The sequence below is a fragment of the Perca fluviatilis genome, chromosome 2 (genome assembly GCF_010015445.1).
Source record: "Perca fluviatilis chromosome 2, GENO_Pfluv_1.0, whole genome shotgun sequence".
Classification (NCBI taxonomy): domain Eukaryota; kingdom Metazoa; phylum Chordata; class Actinopteri; order Perciformes; family Percidae; genus Perca; species Perca fluviatilis.
The window spans coordinates 31,789,535-31,807,442 of NC_053113.1; the positions used below are offsets into that span (position 1 = coordinate 31,789,535).

The 17,908-nt window shown below is 44.2% G+C and overlaps 1 protein-coding gene across 4 annotated transcripts in view; it reads right to left on the bottom strand.

Moving 5' to 3' along the window:
• Positions 1-2,471: 2,471 nt before the first annotated feature.
• npas1 (neuronal PAS domain protein 1) overlaps positions 2,472-17,908 on the bottom strand; it is a 66,055-nt gene continuing 50,618 nt past the window's right edge. For all 4 annotated transcript variants that reach the window (XM_039776688.1, XM_039776662.1, XM_039776674.1 and 1 more), the window contains 8 exons: positions 17,387-17,476; positions 8,952-9,126; positions 8,678-8,790; positions 8,026-8,222; positions 7,840-7,946; positions 7,450-7,597; positions 5,826-5,938; positions 2,472-5,721 (listed from right to left, as the gene is read on the bottom strand). In XM_039776688.1, the coding sequence (XP_039632622.1) occupies positions 4,634-5,721; positions 5,826-5,938; positions 7,450-7,597; positions 7,840-7,946; positions 8,026-8,222; positions 8,678-8,790; positions 8,952-9,126; positions 17,387-17,476 (2,031 nt within the window). In that variant the 3' untranslated portion in view covers positions 2,472-4,633. The remainder of the gene's footprint in view (positions 5,722-5,825; positions 5,939-7,449; positions 7,598-7,839; positions 7,947-8,025; positions 8,223-8,677; positions 8,791-8,951; positions 9,127-17,386; positions 17,477-17,908) is intronic.

The window sequence follows — 17,908 nt, forward strand, 5'->3', positions numbered from 1 at the left end:
ATACTGTATATGAACTGAGCTGAGCAGCTTGTGGTGGTTGCTATGTGTGGGGGTTGGGGGGGGGGGGGTGTGTGTGTGTGTGTGTGTGTGTGTGTGTGTGTGTGTGCGTGGGAGTGTTGTTGATGGGGGGGCTTTGTCTGCGATAACTATCACTGACTGGGGTAGGGCGAAGGTCTGTGATATCTCGCGTCCATCGACACACAGCGCCGCTGTTGAGAGTCACCTCAGAGTCACCCTCTCTTCCTTCCTCTCTTCTCCTTCACTCTCACTCTCCTCCCGCCTCTCCTTCGCTGATTCCCAGGGCGTTTCAGTGCAGTTGTGTTTCACATGCAGGGTGTGTCGAGATGGCTGCTGCAGTGTGACCAGCACCCCTACCGCCTCCCCTCAAGGCCCCTCTCCTCCCTACTCTACTCTCTCCCTCAGATCTTCTTCTACCCTTTCGCCCTCGAGTCCTTTCTCTCTGGACTCCTCCTCACGTTCGCTTCTCCTCCCCTCCCCTCCTCTCCTCTCCTCTCAGCGTCTCTCCTCCGTGGCTGCATCTGACTGCACAGGTCTGTTTGGCATGCAGGAGGCTCCTGAGGCCTGGCGCGTCTAAAGGGCAGGGCGCCCAGAGGCAGGAGACGCGCCCTCACTGACAAACACCATCCACCCCAGACCCCGTGCAGCTACTGAAACCACAACGCCAGCCACAGCTCCAAAGTCCAGGTCTAACCTCATTCATCTCTAAACCTCAGCTGCACATCTACACTCCCAGCGCTGAAACTAGGAGCCATAACCTCTGCTTATTTTGAGAGCAGATTGCTCATCTGCTCTCAGGTGTTAAATGCCACGCGTATGGATCAAAGCGTCTGCCTTGAGAACTGCATTAAGTATGGATTGGCCTTCTCCTAGCTGAGAGGAGAAAGAGGAGATTGTTGGGAAACATTGACAAAAAAAAAAAAAAAAAAAAAAAATAGTAACGGTAGCATAGGAGGAATGGAGGAAAGAGAGAGTTGTGGAGGTGTAGTAAGCACATGTCAGGTAGAAGCTGTCTGGGTGTCTCCCTCCATTCCTCACTCTATTATTCCTACCCATATTTTTACTCTTTCAAATGCATTTACATGTGCTAAGGTATTTCCCCCGGGAGCGTGACTTCAATTCAGGGGGTAAGATAAGCCATCAAAGTTAGTGACAGAGAGGGCATATAGGTGACTCAATGACAGGCAGAGTAGAAAACAGTCAGGAGAGCTGCCATGACATGTGCGCACACAAACACACACACACACACACACACACACACACACACACACACACACACACACACACACACACACACACACACACACACACACACACACACACACATTGACACAAATAGTGCACTGTACAATACACACCTTTACTTTGCTATATAAAGTCTGTACTCCACAGAAAAGAAGATATTGAGATGAAACCAGAGGTTATTGTGCAGCTCCGTTCCCAGCACATCAGCGCCACACACACACACACACACACACACACACACACACACACACACTTATACAGTACATACGGTTTTGCACGTACAATGGCATTTTCTCCCCAACAACTGCTCTTGTTTAGTATGCGCTTCCTTTGGTCTTGAGGAGGAATGATCCTCACTCTAATGAACTAGGGCCTGCCACTTGAATGTAAAACAGGATTTAACCCGTCTTCAATGTCAGAGCCCCTCCCTGGGGCTGCTTCAGACAACACACACACACACACACACTCGCAAATTCATGGAGATACACACACACACACACACACACACACACACACACAACACACACACACAGACACACAAGCAAATCACCAGTGTACACACACACACACAGTGATGCATGCCCGAATATAGTCTCTCATAAGTGAGATGCTCTCCATGTACTTGCTGTGCTTTTGTGTTCACTTGTGACTAATTTAAGTCTTTGTTAAATCCAAGACCCTCGAGCGACGCCCTGCTTCATGCCAGGGTCACTCTCACCTGCTCCACATTTTACTTTATTTTTTATTAAGGATCAATACCATTGTGTTTTATTATGTGTTTTATTGTGTGTTGCCAGATTGCCCACCTGCTTTGTTGATGGCACATAACGACCTGCAGTGACACAAGACATCTATTATATTTATTCTACCGCTGATTTGTATTTGTTATTTTGGCTGTGCGTTGTTTGAATTGATGTTAGTCTCACACATATAGTGAAAGGCTGTACATAAATGTCTGCTATATGCCTGAACTATTGATGGTTTGTGAAGGAGCTGTAAGTAACTGATTTTAAGACAAATAAATCTTCTGCATGCGTAGTGTAGAACAAACTGTTTTACCTTACAAAATGTTCCCCGAATTATCTATTTGAATCACATACGACACCTTAATTTACAGTGTAAAAAATAAATTGGATCATGCCATTTCAAATATATCTTAATTGTTGAGTTTATGTGCTATACAGAAGCAAGAAAGAAACAACAAAGCCTTGAGTTGTGCTCCTCTACTGGAATATTTTATTGTTATGGTCATCTGTATCACTGTTTTTCTTTTTACATTTGTTCATTTTATTTGATGAGTGGGTGGAGTATTCACAAAGATGGGGGGATAACGTTAGATTCACAGTGATGGGCAAGGGGTTAGCTATTTAATAAAAAAAAAAAAAAACATACACACTTGAACAAGCAAACGCACACGCACGCAATCATACACACGTTATACCATTAAACACCCGAGAATATGTGCGCTCACACATATTTGCATGTGACAGCTACGGTATGGGTGTGTAGTGCACGTCGGATCTGAACAATTAAAAAATGTTTTTTCATCATTTTTTTTCTGTCAGACATCACAACGTTAGAGATTTCCACATAAACTGAGCCCTCAGATCAGACAGTCCACCATAATCTCAATTTGGAAGCGAAACGATAACATTTGTACATACGGTGTCTGCCTTTGTGGATCATTTTGAAGACTTGGCTTTCAACAGATTTTACAAATCTGCGTATTTCGATCAGTTTGAAGGACTTTATTCCAAAGTGCTAGAGAAGTATCTGAATAGTTTATTTCTGAGTATTCATATCAATGTCAGTGTCATTGTCACAATTTCTTATTAAAGTGTTTGGCTGTACCAACATTTTGTCAAAAAGGGTCACATTTTGGAATGAACATTCTCAATTGTCTGAGTATCTTTTAGACAACTGCCAACTTGTTTGTGACTCATTTCAGTTTAAGCACTGATTACAATTTTTTTTTATAGTGTTTTTTTGTATTTGTTTTTTTCAGAGTAATTCCAATCAATTAGTGAGAAATTGAAATTTTATTTAAAACTTTACTTCCAGTTGACTGAGTTGAACTGAAACCAAAATCAGCATAACTCTAAGGTTATTTTTATTGACCACAGGTGGTCTGTTTATTTATCTGCCTTTTTGAATGACCATTAATCTCCTCTACTACACGGTGTGAGTGAGTGCTAAGTGATGAAGTGCTTTGAGCTCACACCAGAACAAATTTCAGTAAGTGCTCAGAAAAAAACACAGAGGTTTAAATGATGACAAACACTTGTGTCCAGCACCATTTCCCCTCCTAAAAACATTTTCAGAAATATCTTTTTTTTAGAGAATAAAAAAAAAAAAAAAAAAAAGGTGTTTGGATGATATTGTACCTCCAATAAAACATTTGTTTGTCTAGACACAACTTTCACGCCACCCTTCCACCCGTTTTATCTGGTGACAAAATAATTGTCAATAAAAAAACAAAACAAGAATATGGCTTTCACACACAAACACAACCGCGGCATCATACAGAATATACTATAATTAATACTCAGTTAAACAAACAATCTTCTGATAACCAAACAACAGAAATAGCATCCTGTCTGCATTGCATTTTCTTCCCTTATATATAATGGAATGTCTGGGACTACATTATTCATACTTTTGTCCCAACAGTGTGCTTTAAGTATGGCTGACTCATGAATACTTGGATTTCTTTTTATCATTATCATTTTAAATCTCAATACAAAAACACCAGAGGGCTTTCTCCGTCTATTTTGAACCCTAGAATCAAATTCTCACCTGGATCTCAGTGTAAGAGATGATTTGTATAATACTGCAATAATAAAAATGTATATTTCAAAGTCGCTTTCATTCCTACGGACAAGTGTCCATCTCTTTCTACTGGCTTTAGGGTTAATTGGGTTAATTGGAGTGACAGTGAGGAGGATTTGAGCTGAGGGTCTTTATGGTTTTGTCTCTATATACAATATGGCTTCTCTGAGTGGAAGAGACAGAAATCAACACAGTCATCTAGAGGAAGACACAGAGCGGAGTTCATAATTGTTGAGACGAAAAGTCTTGAGGGACAACCAGTCAAAAGTTTCCACGTCCTGTTTTCTCTGAGAGTCACTGTCACTTGTCCACAATGAGCAGACACAATAATTCCCTATGACAGCGACTTGTCAAATATTTTAAATCGCAGTTATTCAACTCATTGTCCAATTAGTAATGTCCTTAGAGACTTAATGTCCTGCCACTTCTGTCTCTCCTGCCCTTTACAACGTCTCTCTTTCTGGTCCGTCTCTCTTTCTGGTCTGTCTCTCTGCTCCGTCCTTCATTTTTTATCTTCTCTCACCTCCTTCCTGTCTGAGTCTCAGTCCTCCTCGGAGCCCGCAGCCCCCCTCAGTCCATTCATACAGAAGGGCAGGCCGGAGGAGAAAGGGCTGTCAGACGGGGAGAAACCACTGAAGGGTGGCAAGCCAGCCAACCGCTGTAGGTGGGGGAAGAAGGCTGGCGGGGGTCCCTTGTGGTGGTCCGAGCGAAGCTGCAGGCCATCGCTGTGTTCTAAGCCATGGTGGTGGGAGGGGGGCAGCTCAGGTGGAGCGTAGCGGATAGTGCTGGGAGCGTAGAGGCTCTGAGGGCCCTGCGGGCCGAGGGCCAGGGGGTGGAAGAGGACCCGCCCCGCTGCGCCGCCTGCAGCCAGTCTCTGGAGCAGCTCAAAGTCCGGAGCGCTACCTGCACCGCCACTGCTCCGACTGACCACCCCCGACACAACCCTGTCCTCACGGGGCAGCGGGGAGGACACGGACATGGCGGGGGACAGAGCCGGGGACGGGGGAGTGAATAACCCTTTTGGGGGGGCCTCGCTGCTGGAAGAAGAGTCGGGGATCGGGGTGGTGGGGCTGTCGCCGTTGAGGCTGCTGGAGGGTGTGTGTGCATGTGAGGGTTGGGGCTGGGTGGTGTGTGTGTGGGAGGTGGAGGTTTGTGTGTGTGAGCCCCAGCGCCCCCCGGTGGTCAGGGCTTCGTGTTCAGTCTTGATGCTGGGGCTGCCAGCCAGGGGAGACGGGGTCACTACGCTCTTCAGTTGCTGGATCACAGCCCGGCCGTTGTGCACCCTGCTCCCCCTCTCCCCTCTATTGGGGGTCTCTCCTCCCCTGCTCTGTTTACCTCCTCCAGTGTCTTCCTGTTTCAATCTGTCACTGTCTCCCCCCTGGTCCCACTCTGTCTCTTCCTCCTCCTCCCCCTCGCTTTCACTCGCCAGGTCAGAGGAGGCTGATACACTCTCCTCTGCGTGACGGAGCTCCTCCAGTCTGCGACGGGTTTCGGGAGGAGCACCCTCGGGGTCGGACCTCAGCAGGCGCTTCCTCCTGTCATCTGACTGGATGGCAGCGGCGGTGAATTTCTCTCTGCCTTTAGTGTCGAGGTCACTCTTCCCCACTGAGCTCTTCAATGGCTGCGTGCCTGAGGAAGAATGGAGATTTTTATGATAAAAAGAAGCACAGGCAGGTGTTTCTGTGTGTCAGCGTGCATCATGGGAAGTTACTAATGTGTGTGTTGCATCCTACCTCGGGCCTGCGGGGAGCTGTCGGTGGGGGACGAGCTAACTCGAAGTCGCTCTGCTCTTACATTCTCTGGTAGCTGCAGTATATCCAGGGGAGTGTCAGGCATCTCTGTTCGACTGCATGGATGATAGATGGATGCGGAAAGAGAGATGGAGGGAAAAAAAAAAGTGGACGTATAAACAAATGATCATGTACCACTTAAAGGCCATTTACAGCTTTATAAAAAAAAAGAACTCTAGTGCCGTACTGTTTTGAGTGAATACTTAGAGATGGAAACAACATATAATCAGCCTAATAACAACCTCCAATAGCCAAACTGCCTCAAACCCCTCTAACCTCTACCTAACACATCCACCCAGTTCTCCAACAACAGCCCTTATCACACATACACAAGCACTGACACGCGCAAACAGACAGATAGGCAGACCCCGCACTTCAAGACACACACACACACACACACACACACACACACACACACACACACACACACACACACACACACACACACACACACACACACACACACAGCCCCACTCAGCAGCCCACCTTACAGCCTACATACACAGTTAAGCTCAGACAAGGAGGAGGCTGGTGGAGAAGTTAATGAGCTCTTGTAATTACAGCACTAATTAACTAAAACACCATTCAGCCCCAAAATTCTGACATCCATTTGTTGTAATTATATAGCTTCAGTCCAATTAGCATTGAAATTCAGCCTACTCCTCTTGTTTTTGTCTGACTGCTCTGCCGTTGTGCTATCTACTGTGTTTGTGTGTGTACTATGTGTTCATGTAACGTCTGTGTATATTTGCAACAGTGTCTGGGTGAATATGTGTGTGTGTGTGTGTGTGTATACTAGAGGGAAATGAGGGGAAAGCATATTTTGTCGAGGTTACTGCAGTTGTTTTGTCTGTGGAGTAAATAAATAAAGCCTTAAACAAAAGTAATACATTTAAAGGGTAATGTGAAACAAAGGTGCAGAGAGAGAATGTTCCTTAATAAAAGCCTTCTTGAATCCAATTTAAAGTAATGTAACATTAAATAGTGAGTAAGTAATGCTGCATTGCTGTTTACAGACAGCTGAGCAGCATTACAGACTCTGCAAGAGTGATGACTTTTACTTATTATTTTTTTATGAATCATTTTAAACTCTACAATTAGTTTTTTTAAACTGACAAAAATCTATGATAACATTATGCACTGTCAAAGCTCGTAAAACTGTACAATTGAATTATCTCACTAACGTGATAAGAACCTGCTTCATTTTAACTGGACAAACAGTGATCAATTAAATAAATTCATTAACTAGATCTGATCTGTTAGGATCAGATCTAGTTAAAATCTAAAATCTATAAAACAAAATGACTCAAAATAGCTACATTTTTTTGTCATCTTATAATTTATAATAATTTTTGTTATCTTCAATATAAACATGGGCTTTGCTTTGATGTCAGTATTTAGAGATCTTCAGTTTTCGCATATTTTGGAGCGGGTGAAACTCTTCCAATAATCCCTTTGCATTTCATCATCTATCCCTTCAAATACTATCTGTGCACAGTATGGTGCCTTCACACATAAACTCGGTTCATATCAGCAGTCTTGGAGATCAGGCTGTGGTTGTACTGACCTCAGGATGTAGTTGACCCAGATGACGTTGCGTTCATGTGGAGCTTTGTGGTTGATGGAGACGGTGGCGCTGGACTGGATCCACAGGTAGCCTCCTCTCCTCTGGAGCCAACGGTAGTAACCGGTCACCACCTGACCTTTCCTCAGCACTAAGAGGAGACGGGCGGAAGATGGAAAGATAACAGAACACAGGAGAGGAGAAGGACAAAGAAGAAGACCGTTATTGCTCTGGCAGTTCATGATGATGGCAGCAGAGGGCGCCTATCGCAACAGGACAGAATGACATTTCAACAGGCTCTTTCTGAAGTTCAGACACTGTGTAGAATAAGGGGAGGGGAGGGGGGGGGGGGATGAATTTCATGTCCTACATATGCATATGGATGTGACTCACAGTCCTCATGGCTCTGCCGGATATTTTCCAGGTCTTCTACATGGATGAAGTGGTAACAGGTGTGTCCCACCACCTCTGCTGGGGTCAGATCCATATACTCTGAGATCCTGTAAAGACAAAATATACTTATTTGTATGTATTCAACGTCCATACCGCTAAACTTCAAAACACAGACAAAACCCTTACCTGTTCTCACAATATGTGACCTGTAGGTCCATGTTCACACGGAAGACAAACATTTGGCTCTCCATGCGGACTTCATTAAGCGTGGAGGGCGGAAGGGTGTGCGCCAGTGCGACTAAACCCATCGGTCGACGCACTGAGCGCGCAGAGCCCGGCACGAGTGCAGGGCGGCAGCGGATTCGTCCCGTCACATGGATTACCTGACAAACCGAAGACATCAGTCATGTATTTCTTTCACAGACGCACATTCTTTGCATTGCAAGACACTTACACTTTCTACTTATGTAGAAAATAACAGCAACAACAGAGGGAATATAAAAAATTCATATATATATATATATATATATATATTTAACATAAACACAATACAAAGTCAGATTCTAAGCTAAAGAATGCAGCAGCACAGTTTTACAGCAGTGAATGCAGTAAACTGACTGTTGTGTGCAGCAGCCCAGTGTGATATAAGGTCACAGCCATAAAACACACCGAAAACGACCAACTTGACATTGCTATGAAACAATGGCCGTGGAAAACAAAATGACAAGGCTCTCTTTGTTATTTTACCATCCCAAGAACAAGCAGGGTAATAGGAAAGTAAGCATAATACAAGGTATGTTTTCAAATTATGAGGTATTATTTCCGAAGACAGTTGTACCTTGTATCCAGACGACTTGACGTGCAGGCCTCTTTTGGTGAGCGTGGACTTCATGCGGATGAAGTAGCCGCGGTCGGGAGGATCATCAGCAGGAGAATGAGGACTAGACGGAGCTGTTGAGGATGAGAGAAGAAGAAAAAAAAATAAATCCATCCTACAGAATTTGTCATAAATTCAATTATTTTTCTTTTTGTTGTTTTGATGATGCACATTGAGTTATTTTTTTTATACTGCTTTCAGTTTTCTCTCTATAAATTGACAGTATAAAAAGTACCGGGTTCAGGGGTACCAGCCAGGGAGGAGGTGGATGCAGAGCTGGAAGCGCTCTCGGGGCCCGTGTGGCAGCCGGCCTCGGCCCTCAGATGCGGCCTGATTCCCAGCCGCTCAGCCATCTCGACGTGGTCCGCCGGGTGGATGTAGTCAAACACACTGCTGCCGGTCAGCTCCACCTGAAGACAAACACATACGCTGATCAAAAACTGAGCGCCCACACACACGAAAAAGTAATACACGTTATGGCAAGAAAATGAAAGCATTGCCCCCCCCCACACACACACACACACACACACTTAAGTTCAGTCTCAGAGGACCAAGTGACTACAGTATTACACAAATAAAACCGGGGGAGATAAAAATCAATTGTATTTGCTGATTAAAAACAGGTGAACTCCAAGTATCTCTAAAGGTCACATTACTATTCTTCTTATTCCCTGTGTCCCTCCCTGCTCTTTCATTCAGTTACAGTCTATCCCGGCAGGCATAAAGAGCAACGCAACAGCTCATACAGCTCTATATGATCCTATCATCATAATGCATCATAGTCGCATCTCTAATCATTTAAAGGTAATAATGGCGCTGCTCTTGCATGGCATCCATAAAAGCAGCACGATTGGAGCAGGTGTGATTCCATCTGAAGTTGTATAAATGAATGAGTGAGTGTGTGTGTGTGTGTGTGTGTGTGTGTGTGTGTGTGTGTGTGTGTGTGAGTATGTGTGAGTGTGAAAGGGGGGGGGGGGAAGAGAAAGCCTATGCATGCTTACACACATTAATGTAGCTTCTATTTCATATGTGAACGTGTGTGTGTGTCTGTGCATGTGTGTGCCAATACCATTCCATCTGATAAAGCCGTGGCTGCAGCAGCCTCACACCCTTGTCTGTAGGACACAGCCATTTATTACCGGATTAGAGCCATTTACTGCAGGCTTTATGGGAGCTTCAGCAGGCCTTCAAGGACATCACAGCCGGGGGAGAGGAAGGAGCGGGAAGAGGGAAGGCGGGAGCGGAGGAATGAGGTGGAAGATGAGTGAACGGAGTGGGGGTTAAGATGGAGGAAACCCCACCGAGTGAGGCAGGATAAGCAAAGGGTTAGAGGTTCTTAGCCCCAGACATGTAAGGCTTAATCTCTTGAGGGATGTCCTGTTTTTTTTCTTCTAATTTGCAACAAACATATAATTAAATACTAGATTTGATAGGCACCATATGGAGCAATTTCCCTACATAATGAAAAGATGTGCTACTACCAGACTTACCTAAAGATATGTGAAAATGGCTACCTACTGACATACTATTTAGATATCTATTTAGGCCAAAATGCAAATACGATTTTTTTTTCTCCTTTATTTTAAAGAAACAGTAGAGATAAAGACAAGAAACACAGGGAAAGAGAAGTGTACAAAACAAAGTTCCCTGCATAATGTATGCATCTACGCCACTGGACGCCCTGATATGAAGGCCTCATCAATTCAAATATTGAACACAGAGGGCATATGTCTTTATCAGTTTAAAGACCCAGTGAAGTTCTAATCCTATTTCCCTGTGTTCATTGTTCATCTCTTGTTATATGCTAAAAATATGTTAAAATAATTTTAGTTTGAAGTATTTTTTTTATATTAAAATGTCTCTCTTTTCTCTTCCTGTAAAAATAATTGTGATGCCTTATCTTGAACTCTGGAGCGTTGATTTCAATTTATTTTGTAACTATACCCTGCCCACATATTCCGTTTTCTCTTACACTCACAGTGACATTTCTGAAGATAAAGATAAAGCAGGCCTGCATATGAACACAACATTGACATATCATCACCTTTTAAGTTGCAAACAGTTGCTTATTCAAACATCTAGCAGTTACGGTTAAGTTGTGTTTCTGGCCAATTGCTGAATCTTAGTATAATATTTACTCCCCTTTTCTGTTTTTGGTCTCTATCTATTTGGTCTCTCTAGCTTCTAAATGCTCCACTGTGTTCACCAGTTAGTGACTAACTGTGTCTGTCTGCTGTTTGGTGCTAAGCATGACCCTATGATAGCGGCGAGGGCGAACCAAAACAGTAAAGTTGCGGGTGGACAGCAAAACAATGAGCTGAAACTCACTTTAAAACTCCGTAAAGTCCAGGGGAGCTGCAGATTCAGGTGATCATTCTCTGCAGGTTAATCACTACGAGCGACCCCTTCCACACTGTCATTTGACACAATGTTATTATAAAAATATGTATTATAGCTGCTTTAAGTCGTATGAAGCGGTTATTACAGTGTTTAACCATATATAGCATCATCAATCAAATTTAGTAATTGTATGAAAAAGGAGGACAAAGTCAGAGCTGCAACTCTCTCTTAACAAAACATATATCTGCAAATTATTTTTCATTTCATAAAACATCTTTTAAATGTAATGGTCTGTAATGTTTAGGGTACTTAAAATAATATCCTGTATATTAAAGAGAATACTTCACAACACCCTGAATCTACAGGATTTTGTATCCCTCTTCATTATGCAGATATAACATCAGGAGTGTAATTACTAGGTGCTGGGGGTTTTTCTGCTGAATTCCTTTTGATTCTGACATCAAAACTGACTCATTCATTAATGTTTAAAAACTAAGAGTTTCTAGGCATTAAGAGGCTGGGCATTTGACAAGTAAATGGACTGGGTTTGGTTTTTTTTTGGCTTTAGGCATTACTGATTATATCTATGTATCTATCTTTCTATCTATCTATCTATCAGTGGTCAAGGTGTCTGTGTTGTATGAATAGCGATTCCTCTGCAAAGGGAATTCTTGTCGTTTCTTTAAACAAGGACTAAATTTACCTCCACTCAGAACACTGGACCAGCCATCTGAAAGAGACACAATCCCCTGGCCCTGTGGTATTGGAAAACAAGGTAGAGAGGCAAACAGGTCCTTAAGGGCTTTACCAGGCTTAAGACCTATCTGAGTAATATCACTCCATCACAGGCAAAAGGGAGGGATTGAAAAAAGTTCAGACAGAAATGAGAAGATGAGAAGGAGACAGAGCGATTGAGAGGATGAGTCAGGCTCAGACATAAAAACAGGTATGGAATGTGGCGCGAAGGAAAGACGTGAGGAGAGACTGAGATCATTCAAATCTCTCCGCGTGTGTGTGTTTGTGCGTATGCGAGCACACGGCGCGCCTGTTTCTCTGCGTATGTGACTAGACTAGTCTGTTTTTGTGTCTCCACGCGTCATTGTGTGTCATTGTTGGTGTGAGTAGGTGTCTGTCAGTGCACCTGCATGAACCTGTGTGTCTGTGTGTGTGTGTGTGTTTGCGCATGTGTGCGTGTGTATGTATGGCAGTGCGTTGGGGATGATGTGGGGAGGAGGAGGGCAGCAAGCAGGGGAAGGAGAGACATGATATAAATAATAGCAGGGGGCTTTAATATGTATGAGGCATCCGGGCAGTGGTCCACAACACACTCTCAGCCCTCAGCCCTCACTGACTGATGGGAGAGGAGAGAGGGAGGGAGGGGGGAGGGGGGAGGGGAGCGGGGGGCTGCATACTAACCATTCCCAGATCAATTCTCTCCTCCCTTAATCCACCATCCTTCCTCCCTTCTCTTTACCCCATTTATTCCTTTCCTTTCTCCTCCCAGCCCCTTCTCTTACATCTCCGTCCTTTCCATCTCTCCTCCCTCCAATTCGTCATTTTCGCCAACCTTTGTCTCCTCTTCCTCTACTCCATCAATTCTTTTCTTTTCTCCTCTACTTACTTCTCACCCCCCCCCCTCTCCTCATCTGCTTCATGGCATTCCCAGGTTTATCCCTGAGATTCTGGCCTGGAGACCCGGGGAGAAGAAAAATGATACCTGCCGGTACCAGGGGAGTGGGCGGCAGGCTGTGCCCTTGGTCAAGGTGCCTGACCTGGGCTAAGCCGGCTAAGCAACCCCCCTGTCGGGGGAGAAGCCCAGGGTGTAAGCCAGGGCAGAGAGGTCAGACGGGAGGGGGGACAGGAGACGGCAGGGCAGGGGCGGTCCACAGGGGCGACATGCCCTCTAAAACAAACCACCAGTTACACTTTTTCACTCAGAACATCGTTTGTTTGTCTGTCCTTCCTCTCTCCCCTGTGCCCGCCTCCACTCGCCAACAAAGTATATCGAAGTGTTTTTGTCCTCTCCCTCCCTCCAACCTCTCCTTTCTCTCTTTTTGAATCTCTTTCTTTCTCGTTGTTATGTGTCCATAAACACACTATATACTCCCTAACTCATCTCCTCAACACCAAACTCCTTCTGACCCTTTCTGGCTGTCTCTCTTTCTCATCATAAACCCTTTCGATCCCCGCCTGCTTTCATCTTTTCAGGAAGGTAAACGCGGCGTTGTATGTTCAAGGTTTTGAACGTAATCTTCGATCATAAATAATTTCATTAGAATACTGATGGCTCAGGCCCTGTTTGAGTAGATGCGATGGGTTAGGCCATCTGCTCAGCTGATAAGAACAGCTCTGTTTTATTAGCATCTCCACCAAAGCCTCGGCTGTCTTGTTTACCTAGGCAATCCCAAGGCGAATTTCATTCCTACTGCACATTTAAACTCTATTTACACACTCAGACTCCCTCTCTCTCTCTCTCTCTCTCTCTCTCTCTCTCTCTCTCTTTACCACTGTCTCTCATCCTCACCCCTTTTCCACTCCTTTGTATTCTTTCTTTCTCGTAATTGTCTGTCTGGTTCGCTATGTTTCTCACTGTTTGGTTATGTCTTCTCCCACTCTATCTTTCTTATATATTTCTTTTTGCAAAGTGAAAACCCAAGAAACTCCATGGCAGGTGCAAACAAACAACTCTTATCCTGGTCTCTCCATTCAAACAGGATAGGTTTGTGTTTTTTTTCCCCCAAGTCTGTCATACATAATACAATATTTGCCAGCCCATATGTACATTAAAAGAGTTACTATTGTCTCCATACTGGCTGTGAAGAGCTCTCTTCCCCCGCGCGTCACACTCGTTCTAATAAGCAGCCTACGCACGTTGCTGCCGAGCCCCTCCTCAAAATTGTAAGTGCACATAAGAGCTACGGCGGCTTTAAAGATACCACAGAGATTGCAAGAACTGTGATTAGTCAGCTTGTGTTTTCTCCAACATGTTTCCTATACTCGTGGAAATCGTGAATATGCTATTAAAGAGTAACTGAAAACCCTGGGAAAATCTTGTTTTTGCCATCTCACCTTCCTGTAGTGATGTACAGGTGTACTCCAGGGTGACAGTACACCGTGACATCACTGTTGGGCGTGGTTCCAGATGCAACAGAGCACATCTCTGACCACATTCTAAGCTACTGTTTGAACAAAGCCCACACTTATTTGGAAAAGAAAATGAACGCAAATGGTAAGATTATTATCAGTGATGCCGGGTGTATTTAGAGATCAGGGGCCTCATTTATAAAACTGTGCGTAGATTCTATTCTGAAAGATTTCGTGCGCAAAAAAGTCAGAATTTTCGTACGCAAAAACAATATTCTGATTTATAACAACCTTGCGGCGCACACCGGTACGCACTCTTCTCGTTATAAATACGGACGTGCGTTACCTTATGCGGTCCTGTACGAGCCTCACGCTCCTCCCAAGGTCATCCCATATTTGTCCTAATAAGGTCCATGTTAATCAATCAATGAATATTCCAGACTTGAAAGGAGCCCTTGATCACCAATCACGAAACGGGAAAATGGGGAAAAAACACGATTCAGTGATTGTGAGATCGATGTGCTCCTAACAGAGGTAGAACAGCGAAACAAAATCCTGTTTGGAAGCCGTAACCCTAGTGTTCATATTGTTGTTACGCAGCCTCTAATACTTAACAGATTTAGCTCAATTACCAATGATATATAAATCATTTATGGTTCATATTGCGTATGCCATTTACCCCTGTGAGATCACATTTTATGATCATATGATCATTTTGTGTTTTTTGTGAAAGGAAATTCAGTTATTAAAAAGGTAAAAATAGAAACAAGATTTTGGATCATTATTGGTGCAAAACAGGTGAAAGTGCTTGAAATGTAACAATTTGGTAACTTGTATGATAACTGTTTGGGAATAGCAGGTGCAGAAAGACAACATTCCCACAAACAGACACCTACAATCAGACACGACCACATAAAGACGCGCACACACACACACACACACACACACACACACACACACACACACACACACACACACACACACACACACACACACACACACACACACACACACATCAAACAAACAACGCATTTCCGGCCGCAGGAGAGCAGCGGAGGAAAAGCGCATTTCCTCCGCTGCACGTGTGGGAGGGAGCTCCTGCCTCTCCCCGTTGCTGGCAACCCCCACCCGCCTCTGGGTCGGTTTAGCAAGAACAGGATAGTTGGGTTCAGGAAAACAAAAACTGGGTTAGGGTTCGGAAAACGGGCTACCATCGGAGTTCACAAAACGCAGTCAATAAAACCTTGGGGGGCGAGTACGCACGATCACACGTGTGGTCAAAAGTTTGCGGAAAACTGGGAACAATTTTACGCATGGAAATTCTTTATAAATCCCGACTATTGCGAGGAATGTTGCGACGAAAAATTTCACCCTGCTTCACGCAACTTTTTCTTGCGTAACAGGTTTTATAAATGAGGCCCCAGGTTTGAAACTTTGAACTGAAGAGGACAGCAAAACATTGCTTTTCACCCCGGTGTTTCTGCTTTGCATCATCGTGAATAAAGGAACGTAAAAACGGTGATTTTACGTAGTAGTACTTGCAGTAGTCTCTTATTCAGTAATGAGAAAATGCCAACCTTCCCATTGTTGTGCTATATCATAGCATGCAAACACAGGTAACACAGTTACAGTTGGGAATACAATTAAAGAACAATATGGCCTGAACAATACATCCATCTGGTGTAAAGGTACTTTATTGTCACATACACATAGCGAAATTCATTCTCTGCATTTAACCCATCCCTCAAAGGAGCAGTGGGGGACCAACTCCAGATCTGAGCCAGTGCGTTGATCAAGGGCACTGACCGGAGAACCTAGTACATGTTTTTGATGGTGGGGGAAACCGCAACACCCGGAGGAAACCCACGCAAACATGGGGAGAACATACAAACTCCACACAGAAAGGCCCGGAACGACCTGGATTCAAACCTAGAACCTTCTTGCTGTGAGGCCACAGTGCTAACCATTGGGCCACCATGCTGCCTGTTGCAAGGGTGCCATCAATGGGTGAAATTCTGAACTATAAACCAAATCAAAAGGTTCTGCAGTCTTTACGCAAAAATGCATTTTAATGTTCAGCTAAAAATAATATAAGGCTTTAGCAGTCTGAGTTAAACAAATCAAGTGGGTATTCACTTATTCCTTGTAGTCACATTACGTCTGTTTGGTGTCAAGGAAACAAATATACGTGCAGCCAGCAGGAAGTATCCCTCTGCCATGACTCGGCAAGGAAGCACCGCCCATATTATATTCATACATTACAGTCATTTCATACAAAATTTATCAGTCATTTCATACAAAATTTATCAGATGCCCACTTGACTCTACTTTACAAAGCATTTCTAAGGAGAGCGAGGACTGTGGATTTTGTCCAATGCGGCCGTGTTCGGAGGTGGCCGCCTCGCAGCCGGTACAGACAGGGGGAAAGTGACCAATTACTCTTTCAATGTACATATAGCATGTGAGTGTGGTACTAAGACAGAGTTAAAAAAAAATCAAAACTTATCCTTCAATGTCACCAAGGGCAGACACTCAATCACTGCACATTTCCACATTTAAAAAAACCACTCAGATACTTCTGTTATTGTAGCACTAACTTTCTCGCTCTCTCATGCTGTACGGATTCTTCTTACTTCGAAACATCTCTCTCTTATCACACCTCTCCTCCTTTCCTCCCCCTCTCTTTCTCTCTCTGGCTGTCTCTATCTATCTTCCCATCCCCCTTAGTGTTTTTCCCCCTCCCTACAATCAATGTGGCTTTTAAGATGCCTATCGATTTGTTCCCCTAGACAGGCCCAGCGCGCTGGGGCGACACTTTGATTGCTGGGCCAGTAATTACTGTTATTATTTATGCATCTGGGCAAAATGGCAGGACTTAACATTCACAGTACAAGAGGCCAGAGGCAATCAACAGAGGTGAGCACCTGGCGAGGGAGAGAGGGTGGTAGAGAGAGAGAGTAGCATTGCCCCTGTGAGAGTTGCACTCCAGAGATGAGCGCAAAGTGTGCAGTCAAAGATATTCACACACACACACACACACACACACGCACACACGCACACACACACACACACACACACACACACCTGGCAGGGGGTATGAAAGCATAAGCAGAAGATAGGCACATGTGTGCAAATGCGCTTGTATACAATATACGATGTATACGATTATTCTATGTTTGTGTGTGTGTGTGTGTGTGTGTGCGTGTGTGTGTGTGTGTGTGTGTGTGTGTAATTTGGTCATCTTACCTGTGAGAGGCCCAGGTAGATAGAAACTGTCTCTGAGATGTAGAGAAAACGTCCCTCCTGACTGACCACGAACACAAAGCCATCCAGAGACTGTGCACACACACACACACACACACACACACACACACACACACACACACACACACACACACACACACACAAAGGCAAACACAAACAAGACAGATAAATTAGAGCAATTAGTGTGTATCGAACAAATTACAATGAGCTAGATAACAAACAGCCCGTCAACCCTCGGCCTCTTCTCTCAATTCACAGGCACACACACAGAATCATTCTCACATGTGTACACACACACACACACACACGCACACACGCATAAATGTGAACAGACATGAAACAACTCCCATAGATGCAAGCTGCAGCTACACACAACAGCTGTCAACAAGGCCTGCATAACTAAACACACAAAAAGCAGCAAAGACAAAAATGCCACATGCGCGCGCACCACACACACACACACACACATATTACATAAACAAATAAAGCAAAGAGACATGTGAA